General features: G+C 52.1%; 1 protein-coding gene across 9 annotated transcripts in view; it reads right to left on the bottom strand.

The window, feature by feature from the left end:
• The window catches only part of PAX5 (paired box 5), a 186,596-nt gene that overhangs the window by 141,063 nt on the left and 29,931 nt on the right, over positions 1-15,602 (bottom strand). For all 9 annotated transcript variants that reach the window (XM_042243239.1, XM_042243242.1, XM_004004249.5 and 6 more), the window contains one exon: positions 14,968-15,096. In XM_042243239.1, coding sequence (XP_042099173.1) covers positions 14,968-15,096 — 129 coding nt within the window. The remainder of the gene's footprint in view (positions 1-14,967; positions 15,097-15,602) is intronic.

Below are 15,602 nucleotides of genomic sequence, written 5' to 3'. Positions count from 1 at the left end.
GCGCCGCGGCCGCCACGCTGTGCCCGCGGCCCCGCCGAGGCCGCGCCGGCTGGGGGAGCGCCGGCCGCCTATTAGTTTTATCTCCGCGCGTCAATTGACTTATACTGATTGGCTTCCTGCCGCCAAATGTCAATTAAATTGCAAATACTCGGCGGAGGCCTCCTGGCCGAGGGCGCCGCGCGCTCCCTTCCTTTTTGCGCCGAGTTCTGACCGCGGCCGCGTTTCTTTCTCCCGCCGCCCGGTGCAGGCAGACACCATGCACTCCTGCAAGGTGTCCCCCCTCCGTTCTGGGCCGACTTGGCGCCCCGACACCCGGCGGCGGAGAAGCGTCTGGCCTCTCCCCTCCGCCCCCAGGCCCTCGGCCTCTTGTAGGGGCTTGATTTCGCGGAGTGGCACGGAATATTCATCAAAGATCCTGGCACATGACTCCTAGTGCGACCTTGAGCAAATCCCGTCCGCTCCGCTCGGGCCTGGCTTTCGTCGCCGGCCAAGGGGGCCTGAAGGAGAAGGCGGCCGGGGGCCCTGAGTCCGGGTGTGCGGAGGTCAGCAGAATCACGAGCATTCACTCGCGCCGACTCTGGGCCGAGCCAGGCACGGGCACCGGCCGGTCTTCTCAACAGCCCTCTTAAGTAGGTATAATTATCCCTCTTTTACAGGCAAGAGGATTGAGGCTTAGGGAAGAGGTTACAGGCTAGGGAAGAGGCCGACTGGGTTTCAAAATGGGCAGCCAGACTTCAGAAGCTTATGGCTTCGTTATTGTGCGCTGTCCTCTCGGGGAAGGCACCGTGAAGAAATAAGAGAGGGAAAGAGACAGGGCACTCGCCTAGAGCTGGGAACCCGCCACTGCCAAGAACAGTTCTTCTTGCCAGTTGTTCTACATCCATATGAAATTCTTACAATAATTGTATGACCTAAGGGTTAGAGTCCCCATTTTACAGATGGGAAAACTGACCCTTGGAGAAGTTAAGGAATTTCTCCAAGGTCACCTGGGATGAACTACAAGTGCCTAACAACTACACTCATACCTACATGGAGCTTGACTGTTTATAAGCACCTTCTCACGCGACACTCCTTCTGAGTTGACACAGGACTTTGAGAAAGGAATTCTGCCCTCTCTTTGCCAATAAGACAGGCCGGACATGGCTTGCCCAGGATCACCAACACTCAAAGCCAAGGCCTTGCAGTTCCCAATCCCATGCTCCTGGCCCTTCCTCCAGGAGACCTGGAGCAAAAGTGACTCAGGCACAGGCCCTGCTCCTCCCCTCTCCCCACTCTGTGGGAAGCTATAGAGGGGAGTCAGGCTGGAAAATGCTTAGGCTCGTGGGAAGAGCCAGAAAGGGGGGCTCCCAGGAAAAAAGGCATTTTCTGGAAGGACCAAACGTTAGGCCCTCAGAGAGATTTGGCGAGTTTTCCTCCACCGTCTCCCATAACCCCACTCCCCACCTTCCTCCTTGGCTGTTTCTGTCTGCCTCCTACAAGCTCTGCCTTGGGAGCGAGTATGCAGGTTCTTAACTGATAAAATGTGCCAGCGTTTAAAAGATACAAACCTGACCAATCGTTCTTTTCAGAAAAGAGATGTTAGCGGAACAAAAGTACCATTCAAAAGTGCCGGATGGCATTTGTGTCTCAGAAAGAAAGGAAACGAAGAGAGAGAAGATGGAGGAGGAGGGAGGGGGAGCAGCAGGCAGGAGGGAGGAGGCAAGATCTGGAGATGGAAGGGTTATCCGGCCAGCTCTTCGCATCCAAGTGGAAGATCCAGAGGGCAGGGATCTGACTGAGATCACAAAGCAAGATAGTGGCGAACTGCAGCTAGGAACCCAGGCCTCTCTACCCTGTGACCTGTTCATCCTGCCACCACAAGCTGCCCTTAGCTACAACTCGAATTGTTCACTTCCAAGACAAAGCAGAGCTAAAATTCTGCCAATGTAAATTCTGGTGCATATATCTTTTTCTTCTCATCCTGGCCTGAATAATCCTATCATTAGACTTAGCAAAATAAATGAAATAATCATCTGAAAAAGAGAGAAAGATGGGAATTCCCTGGCAGTCCAGTGGTTAGGACTCAGTGCTTTCACTATGGTAGCCTGGGTTCCATTCCTGCTTGGGGAACTACAAGATCCCACAAGCTGCAAGGTGTGGCAAAAAAAGAGATTGAGAGAAAAACAAAAGCTAGGAATTTAGAAAGTTCTCAACACAATCTTTTTTGAGGAATCTGGATTCAGGATTAAAATTCTTCTCTGAAGATAAAAATAATGGGAACTGCTATTATTAAAATTTGCCATGTGCCAGAGCTGATCAAAATACTATAGGTAACATTTTTTTATTACCAGGAAAAGCAGGAATCACTATCCCCTTTTAACAGACGAGGAAACTGAAGCTCGGAGACATTCAGGCCCTTGTCAAAGCTTGCACAGCTACTGAGTGGCAGGGCTGGGCTCAAACTCCAGTCCACCCACGGTGCTACTCTGCTGTGGTGTGAAGTCCACATGTGATCAGCCAACTGCACTGGAAGGTGACCAACTTGAAGATGTCACAAGGAACTGTGCACAGCAGCGTCAGGAGAAGCGTGAGAAAAGACTGAGTATCTGAGTGAGGAAGCAGGCTCTGTGCAGAGGTTCCCCTGAGCTCAGCCTGGCAGGGCGATGGGACAGCATAGCTGAAACAAAAGGTGGGCTCGAATTCCCCTGTTGGAGAGAGCTAAGGACATTCCCACTGATGCCATCCTGAGTGACACTCTGTGAGAGGCAGACCAGGGTGGCAGGGAAGGCTACTCTGGAGCCAGCTAGCCAGGGGCCAGTCCCAGTAGTGCCTCTGGGGAGCTGTGTGACCGTGGGTAATTTCCTGAATCTCTCTGAAACTCTATAAAATGGGGGTGATAAAAGTTTCACCTGGTACAGTGGCAATGAGTATCAAACGCATTAATAGTTTAAAATACAAATGGCAGGGACTTCCCTGGTGTTCTAGTGGTTAAGACTCTGTGCTTCAAATGCAGGGGGCAGAGGTTCAATCCCTGGTGGGGGAACTAAGATCCCACATGCCATGTGGCCAAAAAAGTAAATAAATAAAAGGAATGTATATGGCAAACCCTAAATAAGAACTAACCATTAGAGTTACAGTTCCCATTTGAGGCTGTGATCTATATATACTTGGGGCATATGCTCAGGTAAGGCAGGCAGAACAAGGGCCCTAGACACCAGCATGGAGAGCTGTGCATATCTGTGCATGTGCACACAGGCATGTGTGTTTAAATTACAGGAGAGCTCCCTCCCCATTTTGAATGGTTGTCATGAAGCCCTTTCTATGGACCCAGGCAGCAGCACTGGAGGGTCGAGGCATTGGAGTCAGGCAGGGGTAAAAGGAAGAAGTCTGGTGTGCAGGGCTCTGGGTTCTCCCCAACAGCCTGCAACCCCTGACCAGATGGGCTCCAGGCTTCTGTGACACGCAGAGTCCCTATTCAGTACATATTTGTTACCAAGAACCAGCCCTGTGCTGGGCACTAGTGCCAAAATTGTGACCACTACAGACACTATTCCCGTCCCCACAGGGCTCACAGTCTCTCAGGGAAGACAGATGAGTGACAAATGTGATATTTTTGTCAACAGGCAGGTTCTGTGTGCTGCAGATGGGGCCAGGGGAGCTGACAGTTAGGAGTAAGCCCTGGGGAAGCCTTCACTTTTAGGAAGTGACATGAGCTGGATCCTGAAGTTGTGGGTAAATGGTGGGGTGGGGGAGGGAGCAGTTTCCAGGTGGTGGGAACAGCATTATCACAAAAGGTGTCCTTTACTGAGCACATATCATGCATCTGGGTCCTCCCAGGCACCTGGTATGCATTACCTCATTCAGTCCACATAACCACCCAAAGTCCACATAACCAACCAAACAATGGGTGCCCTTGTTTTACAAAGAGGGAAACTGAAGTTCAAGAACCTGCCCAAAGTCACACAAGTAGATACAGGTGGAGTCAGCACCAGGACCCTGGTTACCTGGCTCTACCACCCATGCATGTGACCCTCAGGCTGCAAGCAGGAAAGAACAAGTGGTATTCAAGGGATGGAAAGAGTTTTGGTACGACTGGGGTGAGCATGAAAAGAGGAGGGTGGAGAGGGACAGGGCTCATAAGGTGGGCATGGTTCTGACCACAGAAGATCTGGCAGACTTGTTAAGAAGTTTCGATGAATTCTGAGAACAGTGCACAGATTTGAAGAGTGAAAACTCTTCAGGCGAGTCACTGATCAGAACTGTATTTTAGAAGTGCCCCTGGGGCTGCTATTCAGGAAGTGGGCTATTTGGAGAAGTCAGTGACACTGGAGGTGGGGACCTGCTTGGAGGCTACAGCAACAATCCAAAGGAAAAGAGATGGTGCTTTGACCAAGGCAGTGGCAGTGGGAACTGAGAGAAATCAGCAGTTTCATGAGCTAGTTGGGGCAGAGATGCAGTGACGTTGAGAAAACACCTATGGTAAGGACTGGTTTGTGGTCACAGGCAGAGGTGCAAACTTTCTGAGTAGTGAGGATGGAGGCCTGCTTCTGGCTAACTTAAGTTGCCAGGAAAAATAATACATAGCAACCCCTCCCTCTCCTACAGCACCAAAAAAATGTCAAAACATTTTCCAGTTGGCTATTTTATCTAACAGGGATATGTTTATCTCCAGGGAGATGTTACTATTATCCCCACAGACAGGAGGTGAGCTGCCCAAGATCACACAGCCAATGGAGAACTATCCTGAATCCAACTCCAGCTCCAGTGCTTTCTCTGGCACACCGCCGAATGTCAGAGCCCAAAAGATTGCTCAGCTCATCTGTCCAAATCTCATTTTAACACAAGGAAAACGAGACTAGAGAGAAGTGACTTGCCCAAGGTCACACAGCCAGCAAGTAAAAGCTTAGAACCGAGGACTGGACTCCCAAAAAGGTTTGCATCAAGACATCTCCACCATGGAGGTGAGGAAGGACAAGCTTGAACCCCAACAGCAATGTCCCAGCCTCCTCCTTCCCTGAGTAAATGCTGGCAGATAAGTGAAACTCAGACAAATGGTCCACCTGCCTAGGCACTGCTGCCCTCCACCAAATTACCAAACTCACAAATGGTCAGTGCACACTGCCCTGCCACCCCTCTTGTCCCTAACCCTAGACAGCAACTAAGCTGTCTTGGGTCGATGGTGCCACCTGGTGGCTGGCACTGGGAAGTGTCTGACCCCCTTGCTTTTCATCTTGCTCTTTTCTAGTCTCTGAGGGAGCTGTGCCTTTCTGTTCCCTCTCATAGATCAGCTCATCTCACTACAAGCATATCTCTTCTAGCATTTTTCAATTCTTCCTAAATGACTTTGGGAAATTCTATTTTTCTCCCTCACCTCCATTTTAGTCCATTAGCCCAAGGAAGGAGTAATGCAAATAATAAACTTGTGCCAATGAAAATTGAAAATTTCAAAGTGAAATTACACACACACACACACACACACACACACACACACACACACACCACTGGCATTCTGCAGAAACTCAGAAGCCCCGGTGGAATGAAAAAAAAAAGTCTCCCTTTTTTTCAATTGTCTTTCATACCTGTTTTTCCTCAAAGGCTAGGAGGCAAGATAAATACCAAATTTATTTCTTTATTTCATGTTATTTTGTTTAATTCCTAATCAACATTATTTGCTGTGGTTTTTCCCACCAAAACTATGCCTAGGGTCTGCCCTAAATGGAGTACAGAGCTCAGCTGGGATGGGGAGATGCAGCTAGATCCCCAAACATCCACTTCCCGGGCCCTTGGAGAGCACTAGGTAGCTGCTGTTGGCCCTGAAGGAAGCCTGATGGACAGAGATCAGACCTCAAACCCTTTAGATAATCTGCTAGAAGTGAAAGCCTCCACAGCTGTGCCTTTCTGTGGAAGTTCAAGGTTGGCAGAGGACCCAGATGCCCTGCACATCCCCGTCTGCTAGAGAACAATTTCCAAAGCCCAGGAAGTCTTGTCACTCCAGCCCCCAGCTCAGATGCCTGCCACCACGGTTCCCACTGCATTCAGGAAAAAAGAACAGGAGAAACTGACAGCACCTTTCTTTTAATAAAAACCACTTAACTGTCCTCCCTCTCTGTACAAATGATGAATAAGCTCAGAGTCTGCAGCAGCCTGAAGCAGAGATTCTCAAACTCTAGGCCAGGGACCCCTTCAGTGATCCCCAAGACCCTTTCAAAGGGTTTGTGAGTTCAAAGCTATTTCCATAAAAATACAAAGTTGTTATTGACCTTGTTCACTCTGATGCTTTTCCAGAGGCTCTAAGATGTGTAATACCACAACAGATTGGAATCAGAAGCAGCTATGAGAATCCAGCTGTCTTCTATTAAGCCAGATACTAAAGAGATTTGCAAAATCATAAAGCAGTGTTGTTTTAAATGTTTTGGTTTGAGAAATATAGTTCTTTCTTATTTTAAACAACATGCTTTTATGTTACTTGCTTATTACTGCCATTTTTAATGAATTAGTAAATATTTTAAAATTTTGTCCATTTTAATTAACCCACATAAATTCAAAAGCTCTTTGGGGTCCTTGAACGTCTTTAAGAGTTGAAAGAGGTTCCAAGACTGAAAGTTTGAGAACCACTTGTCTGAAATAAGGCCAAGAGGACTCGAGACGGGACCAGAAGCTCAGAATCTTGGTACCAAAGAGAACCTTGACCCCATGTTTTAGATGAGGAAACTGAGGCCCGAAGAGAGACAGGGATTTCCCCAAAGTCACCAGCAAGTTAGCCACAGAATGAGGACTGGAACACAGAGCCCCAGGGTCCCTCCCCTGTCTCATGAGCCTCTGGTAGTTGGAGCTCTTTGAAGTCCGGAACTGCAGATTGTGCGGCCAAGGATTAACCATATTCCAAAGGCAGAGAGCACAACCATAGGATCCTCTGCCTCGCTGAGGACCAGGGCATGCTGGGTGGGGAAGAAAGCCAAATTCACACCACCCTGGACTCCAGACGGCCCCAGCAGGGAACCTGCCCGCCATGAAGGAGACCGTCTCCTCTACTGTCCCCTCAACTGCTGACCCACACTTCTCCTTCTGGTTGACCCCAGAGCTGACTCACACTGTGCCCCCCTGCCCTTTACATCCCCCAGGGCTCCCTGGGACACCAGCGCACAGCCCCGTGGGAAAAGCTGGTTGGGGGAGGGGGAGCTTGGGTAAAGCAGGTGTGCAAACAGGGTTGGGGGAGGGTGTTCAGTGGTGTCGGCTCTCACGAGGGCTCTCACTCACTGAATCAAAGTGAAACTCGGGGATCCAGGGGCCAGGAGGAACTGAAACCTGACCCCTACACCCAAGGGACAGACCCCACGCACCAGGGAAAGGCCCAAGGAGCCCCTCTAATTGACCACCTGGCCTCAAGTCCCCTGCTTTACCAAGGAAGCCTCAGACTCTTGTCCACCTGGGGCTCAGCTGAGGTGCCAATGACTGCAAGGCCAGAAGGACAGGAAAGTGGCCAGCCAGGCTGGGAGATGGGTCTTTAGCATCACTGCCACTAAGCGCCTCCCTGTGCCTGGACTACCCTATCTGGCAGATGTGGACTGATGACCCCAGTCTCACTGTTCTGAGCTGCCAAGGGGGTGGAACTTCTTGGCCTGCCCTACTGCCTCTCCTACCTCACCCACCTCCTACCTCACCCACCTGGCCTGAGAGGTGGCCAGTTTCCTGACCACATGCGCACACGCATATACACACATGCACAGCCCCACCCAGCTCAGTCATTGCCCTGCCTCCCACAGACTTTAGCTGCCATAGGCTGGACTCAACCAGACTTGTTCTGTAGAATCCAAAATAGGACTCCAGAAGCTCAAAGGCATTCAGGTAGAGAAAAATAGACCACAAATATCGTGAGCAAGGTGAGTAGGGAGCAGTCTGAGGACCTCAGGCCCAGGAGCCCCTGACCATTGCTGCCGTGTAGAAAAGCCTGCCCAGTGTTGCCAGACCTGATTTTTTTTTCCCAAGAAAAGCCAGACACCCTATGGGAAATATCCTTGTTTTTAAATGTCAGTAACTAACTCAAAATCATTTTAAATACAGGACAAGCCAAGTAAAGCATGACTAGCAGGCTGGCAGTTGTGTTCAAAGTGATGCTCTCTGAGCAAACATGTTAGTCCAGGCCCCTGCCCAGACAAAAAGAGCACTCGGGGGAGGGCCCCCTGCATGGCCAGCATGAGGGTACATGAAGGGGATACCTTGTGAAGGGCAAGGAGGGAACCTGCCCTGCTGAAGCCCCAGGAGAGGCCAAGACAAAGTAGTGGTCATTTCCTTCTCTCTCTGCAGAATCTGTCTGGTCTTCAAAGTAGCATGCTGGTTTGGATGAATCCAAGGGCCTCAGCCAGAGGTGAGGCACCAATGACCCACTGAAAAATCCCCCAGGGAATAGATTGCCTCTGGAAGCCAGGCCAGGTCAACAGGCCAACCTTAAGGACAGCATACCAGGTGGAGGGCCTTGCCTGGATAATGGCCGAGAGACAGAAGAGCTCAGAGAAGATGCAGGGACAAAAGCACCAGAGGGATAGGGAGGAGGAACCGGAGGCCAGGGAGGGAAGGTCAGGGCTCATTGTCTAGAGTTGAGGCCCAGGAGTGACAGGCTAATGGGGTCAGGTCAGGGCTGCTGATGGCTTTCAACGGTGGGGGCAACTAATGGGCTGAGCAGAATGGAGGAAAGGAGAGGAGATAAGAAACTAAGATTTGGCCCATCAAATGGCAGTAGAGTACCAAGGATGTTCTGAGGAGTCCATTCTGTCCCTCTAGGTTTCCTGAGTTTTTACTGTGTGGCCTGGTCAGACCCCTTCTCTTCTTCAAGCCTGTTTTCCCATCTGAATGATGACTAGGGTGACATGTCCCAGGTGCTCTCCAAGGGCCTTCCAGCTCTGACAAGCGCTGGTGAAAACCAAGCTTGTGACCCCAAACCCGTGGAAGCCCAGCCATCCCAGGCCCAGGTGTTCTGCCTTCTGCCCTCCATAATGGAGGTCTCCACTGTCTTGTGCATCCAAAGGCCTCACTTCATGGAAGACTGAGGCTTAACCCTTTCATTCTTCCATCAAGGGGGCTAAAGGTCCGGAAGGAAAAGGAAGCAAAGGAAAATGAGTGGCCCTTTCCTTTGAAGCTGACACCTGGGGGCGCTGTTGTTCAGTCTTGGCGCCCAGAGGGAAAGACAGTTACAAACAGGAAGTCGGTGGGGGCAGGTCAGCCAGTTTCAGCTGCCAAATAGAACTGCAGATGGAACCTGCTTGCCCTCAGCCTGTGACCGGCCTCACACGCCCTCAGAGCCCCAGTCTCCCTCAGTGGCCATTTATTAAAGTCTTAACTTCCACCAGGCCCTGGAGCTATAAACCCTTTGCTGGAATAATTTCATTTTATCCTCAAAATAACACACAAAACGTGTGCCCCCTCTACTTTCCAGATAACAAAATGCAGGCTCAGAGAATTAAGTAACTTGTCAAAGATTTCACCACACAGAGTTCTCAGACCAGCTGGTCCCTGGCCTGTGAGCCTGGGGCCTGGCCTTAACATCTCGTCTTTTTTATTGAGGCGGCAGGGGGTGGGGAGGTGGGGTGCAGTCTCCAGAGATCACCAGTCTCTGGAATGGTGGCGCCACAAGGGTGCCTACAACTCGGAAGTCCCAAAGTTGTCCACACATCTCATTCCCTGCTGGGAATCTGAACAGAGTCTCTGCACCTTCTGCTCCAGCCTTTGGTCCCAAGCCCAGAGCAACAGACAAAGTCTGAGCGTCAGCAAAGGAGAGGAAGACCGGGGCCTGCCCTGAAGTCAGAGGGTCCCTGGGGCCCTTCATGGTCTGTGAACTTCTGAAACCCCTTCCCTCCCCAGTGTGGCTCCCACAGAGGTCTGAGCTGAGGCTGTTGGCCCTGGAGAAGGAGAGAGAAGAGCTGGTGAGAGAGAGAGGGAGCTCATACAAGAAAAGAGGGTGAGTGAGTGTGAGGGTGAAAGAGAGAAGAGAGTGAATATGAGGAAAGAGAAAGAGTGAGAGCTGAAACGAGACAGAAGGGGACACAGAGGAAGTCCCTTAAACAGGACATAAACAGAGGCAGCGAGGCCCAAACAAAAGACGCAGGGAGAGACACAGACAGAGATTGAGTCACCCCAGGAAGAGGGATGGACACAGTCATGGCAGGAGCCCCGCTCCCTGCGCATGCCCCTAAGCCTCCCCGCGAGGGTCTTGCGAGACTTGGCATCTTTTCAAAAGGACAGGCCTCTTCCTGTGCCCTCTGTCCCCAGAAGGCAGCCCAGGACCCAGAAACTCCACCTGCAGTGTATCCCCTACCGCCCCACAAGAAGCTTCCAGCCCCCACAGTCCACACCAGCGCTGGACTGGCCAGCTTCCTGAGCTAGTGAAAGGGATTCGCACTCGGCTGACCTCGGTGTGTTCAGGGCCTTTCAGACTGGGGGGATGAGGGGAGGGGGAGGTCGAGGGGACCTGAATGGGGGCCCTGGAGACAGCGGAAGGAGGCCCCACCAGAGATCAAAGGCCCAGGAAGGAACAGAGGGTCTGGGGCTGCCCTTTCACCCATGGCCGCTATTCACAGCTCTGCCTGCTCTGCCAAGTCCAGCCCACCACCACCTCCTCGGGGCCTTCCGGGAAGGGAGGCACTGCCCCAGGCTCTGTCCCCCTCACCCAGCAGGATTCCTCAGGTCCAGGCCACAGCTTTCTCCACGGACGCCCTCGCCCTCGGGACAGCCCAACCCAGAGATGCAGCTGCCCCTCCACCTGGGCAGCACCCCAGCCTGACTCTCAGCCATTCACAAGCCTCTTGAGCCCTCTGTGCACGGGGCCCTGTGCCAGGAGGCCAGGTTGGGGATAGAAACAGGTGATGTGGCCCCGCCCAGTCAAGCCCACATGAAGGCGAATGCAGAGTCAGACAGCAGGAGGGAAAACAAGTAGGCAGAACCAATTTGGAATGCCAGGCAGTCAGAGAAGCACTTGCCACCCAGAGTGTAACAGGCCTCAAAAGTCACGGAGTCCAAACCAGAATGCTTTCTTTGGCTCTTCTGCCACTAGCCCTGTTCATGCCTCCAATGATGGGGAGCTCACTACCCTTCCAAGCTGAGGCTTCTAACCTTGGTCCAGCCTGGCTCTTGTCTGAAAGCTGTTCCTTGCACTGAGCCATGATCTGCCTCCCTGTATCTTCCTTTAGCCAACCCCAGCTCTGCCCTCAGAGGCCCCATGGACCTTCTCTGCTGCCTCAGCCACAGAACTGTTCATCTGAGATTTAGACACAGTGGCCACGCTCCCAAGGCTGGTCTTGCAGGCAAATGCCCCAGGAAGAGTCCTAGAATTTCTAGGCTAAAAGGGCCCTTGGCAATCCCCTGGTCTGATAGTATTCTAACTTATTTCTTTTCGCTAAAGAATTTTTTGCTCAAATTGAGCTTTCCATGGAAGACAAAAATAACCAACAGAAACATTCCTGGTTGAGGAGACTAGAGACTCCCCACCCCCACCACCACCATCCTCACTAATTGTGAACCCGCTACAGGCACATGACCAATCCATTCTACCGAGGACTATTTACTGAGCACCTACTATGTGCCAAGCAGGGTGTCCCTGGTGTCTCAGTGGTAAAGAATCCGCCTGCCAATGCAGGAGACATGGGTTCAGTCCCTAGGTCGGGAAGATCCCCTGGAGAAGGAGATGGCAACCCACTCCAGTATTCTTGCCTGGGAAATCCCATGGACAGAGGAGCCTGGCAGGCCACAGTCTGTGGGATCGCAGAGTTGGACATGACTTTGCAACTAAACAACGACAATGTGCCAAGCACTTGTATTCAAGCCATGTCATTCAGTACAGAAGCCACTGGGGACATGCGGCTATTGAGCCACTGAAATGTGGCTAAGTGCAACTGAGGAAATTTTCATTTTGTTTGATTTTAATTCACTTAAGTTTGAAAACAGCCATGCAAAATATTTTTCCCTTCATAAAGTGCCACTTCCTATGAGTACCCTTCCCAGATCCTTTGGGTCAATGTCAGCCCTTCCCTGCCCTGCCTTTCTGCTCTGGTGGCATCCTCCCATCACAGCATCACCCCACACACTGCCTGTCACAGGGACTTCAGGTTACCACTATTGCCCACCAGCCTGCCAGGTCTAGAGGCCAGGTCCTCTGTAATGGAACTCTCCCATCACCCACCCCTGCCGTGAAACCTGAGCAGGAGCGCAGAGCCAGGAAATGCCCACAGGGTAAAATCCAAGTCCAAGTGGGAGGAGACTGTGAACCAGAGTTGAGCAAGCCACTCCACTGTGCACAGCCTCAGTCACCCATCTGAGAAATGGGATGAGGACCCTCAGCTGTCTTCCTTTCGGCCCTTTATTGCCTGTCTTGCCCCATGGCCCTTCACTCAGTCTGCTGAGCGCTCTGGAGGAAAATGGTGTTACGGCCCGCAGCCTCAATGGGCCAGAACCCAGTTCACCAGCATTTCCCCTGTGTTTCCCCAGTGACTGATTCTTACTTTCTCACCACACTCTTGGCAGCATCCAACCTGCTGACCACGCCGTTTTGCTTGAAATCCTCCTCACACCATCCCCAGGCTTGGTCCAGCCCAGGGAGCTGGGGAGCTGAAGCCTCAGGGGCTCTCCCCACTCCTCAGCTCACCCAACCCCCTGGCCAAAGCTCTGTGGCTTTGCCAACATCATGAAACTCCATGGGGCCTTGGTTTCCTCCCCTATAAAAAAAGGGGTAGCAATCTCCACCTCTTCAATTCCTCCTAAATCCAATGCAAGTATTCAGAGAGCTATAGGGGGAGGATGGAAAGGACAGTGGGGAGCACCTTGCTATACTCCTCCCAGGCAGTTTGCTCATACAAGCAAGGGCACTTCCAGCCACCTCTCTGCTCAACCACAACCACCCTCAGTGATGCAGGGCAGGGAGTGGGTAGGGGCTCTACCTGTTGCTTGGTCTCTCAATCTTTCTAATCCTGTAAGCTTTCAGGACCATCAACTCATTCTCCCTTAGCCCCAGGCCACAGATGGGATTACCTCCTAAGTTTTTCTGGGGATCAGGGCTCAATCATAAATTCCAAAACTGAGGATCTGAAAGATCATCAAACCCTGCATCTGATTCTCGATACTCTTACACAGTAGCCCAGCAAATGGCCACCTGGGCCCTACTAACACACCTCTGGTAATGGGGCACTCGCTACTTCCTGAGGCAGCCCCTTTTTGCCTTAGACCACTCTCATATTTGCAGACTTGTACTCTGAGCTGAAACCTTTTCTGCATCTGCCTCACACTGGCCTTCGAGGCTAAGCAGCAGAGTCTCATTCCTTTTGCCTTCCATGTCAGCCCTCCAAATATTTGGAAGCAACAATCCAGCCCTGCTCATTCTCCTCTTTTTGGTACCAAAACATCCTTAGAGCCCTAAGGTGTTCCTCCAAATACTTCTTCATCAGGTCATCCCCATCTGGACACATCCCAATTTGTCACTGTCCCTCTTCAAGGTCAATACTTTGGGTCACAGCCTTCAGGAAGGATCTGCCCAGCACAGAGCAGTGTAGATGAACAATACCCACATCTTGACCATTCTACACTTTCTCAAGCAGCTTGGGAGGCTAGAGTGACCACTCACCAGAGACTGAAAGCCGTTAGCGCACTTGACAAACACAGTGACACAATCTCCCCCATTCAGGACCTGTGTGTTTGATGGTAAACATCAAACTCAATTTTTCTTTTTTTCTCTTCAAAATTCTACCTCTAACCTTCAGCCTCTGAGGGAGCGTCAAATACCCGCCCCTCCACATGGTCAGTCACAGCAGGCTCCAGCTTGGGCACAACTGCAGTGAGTCCAGGTGACAATGAAAAGATGACACCATCAACCCCATAAACCAACAGAGATGGTAGGCCCACTGCCTCCTGCAGGAACAGGGCACAGCAAGCCACCAAGTAAAAGACTTCTGACATCTGTTGACATCAGGAGCAGGGGGAAAGAGGTGAAGCAGTTTCCAAAAGCCGTGGATCATCTCCCATAGCTCGACACAGAGGCTGTGGGCCCAGCTCCTGCATGGCCTGGAACACACAGACCACACGCCAATCCACCACTGGGCCGACTCAGTTTTCTAGTTACGGATCGTAAGTACTTAGGCACGTGCTCACACAGAACATACATCCCTTACAGGGAGTTGAGAAGGGGATCTATTCCAAAAAACAGAATAATTGAATCAAGATTTCTGTCACGCTGCTCTCAGGCCCTAGACCCTGGCCTTTTTTTCCTTTCCTTTCCTGACCAAGGTTTTACAGACTCCCAGGGGGGTCATTCCTCCTCTCAGACCCATTAATGTCAGCCCAAACTGGCAGCCCATCCAGGGAAAGGAGATCAGGGTTAAGGTGGACCAGTGCTTGGGACAGAGGCAGCCAGTTCTGGAGGCCTGGGCAGCATACTGAGGGTTGAGAAAAACCAACAGGGAAGATTGACATCAATTTAATCCCTGGGAGGCCCCTGCACTGGCCCTAAGGACAGAGATGAGATTATTCACTTCCTCAACCACCCCCCTCCCAGCACCACGCTGAAGGCCTGGGAGAGACCCCACTCGCTAAGCCTACTACAGGAGGGGTGCCCCTCTCACTATGCCCAGATCCATCCTCTCCCCAGGGGTCCCCCCAAAAGGGGCCATTGCTGCTGTGCTCATACCCCCACACCTGCCAAGGGACCGACTTCCTAGAGGTGGCAAAGCACAGGCCATGGAGTCCTGCCAGGACTGCCTTTCCCTCCAAAGGGTGAAGATGGGAGGAGGCCAGGGAGAAGTCCAGTCCCAGCCGGCCCCTCGTCCTTTCCCAGAAGGCTTAGCCCCTTCCCCGAGGGTCAGGTGGAGGCTGGGCCCGGCGCCTCCAGAGCTCCGCAGGTAAGGGGAGCGCATAGCAGTCATTTGTGCTCCCGCTCCTGACAAAGGGCCTGGAAACAGATCCCTCAGAGCCGGTGGGTCCATCCCCAACGACGGCGCGCGCAGCGTCTCTTACCTTCGTCTCTCTTGCGCTTGTTGGTGTCGGCGCTGGGGGATGTGATGCCCAGGATGCCGCTGATGGAGTAGGAGGAGCCAGCCGAGTCCGTGCTCACCGAGGACACCTGCGTCACGGAGCCCGTGGACACTGCGCAGAGGGAGAGGACGGTCAAGGCCCGGCAGGAGGCTTGGCGTGGGGGGGGAGGCGGCTCCGGGGAGGAGGAAGGTTGGGCCCCAGCCATCGGGCCAAAACAAAGGCACTCCCCCAACACCAGCTTGGTGCGCCGAGCGGAGAGGGTGGGGGGCGTGCTAAGGATGCCTCCCCCTGAACAGCAGCCACACCTGGAAGATAAGAGCGCCCCCCCTCCCAAGAGAACTGACAGCGGTGAAAGGAACTCAAACCCAGCCTATCCAAGGATGCAGGAAGCAGGGGGATGGAGCAGAGAAACTGGGGAGCTGCAGCCCACAGCCAGCCAGTGCTAAAAACAACATACTATTTAGGCAGGGTCACTGCCTATTTACACATCCACCCAGCCACGCAGACATAAGTATCTGCACACTCACACACATAGCCAGCAAAGCACCTAATGAAGACTGTCTCTTTTTTTAATAGTTCCTCACTGTCTTTTCTCCTTCCAGTTTACCTGGATTTTA

This window comes from Ovis aries, chromosome 2 (genome assembly GCF_016772045.2).
Source record: "Ovis aries strain OAR_USU_Benz2616 breed Rambouillet chromosome 2, ARS-UI_Ramb_v3.0, whole genome shotgun sequence".
In the NCBI taxonomy this organism is placed as follows: Eukaryota; Metazoa; Chordata; class Mammalia; order Artiodactyla; family Bovidae; genus Ovis; species Ovis aries.
Note: the sequence above shows the minus strand (reverse complement) of the source record. Positions and strands in the feature narration are given on the sequence as shown.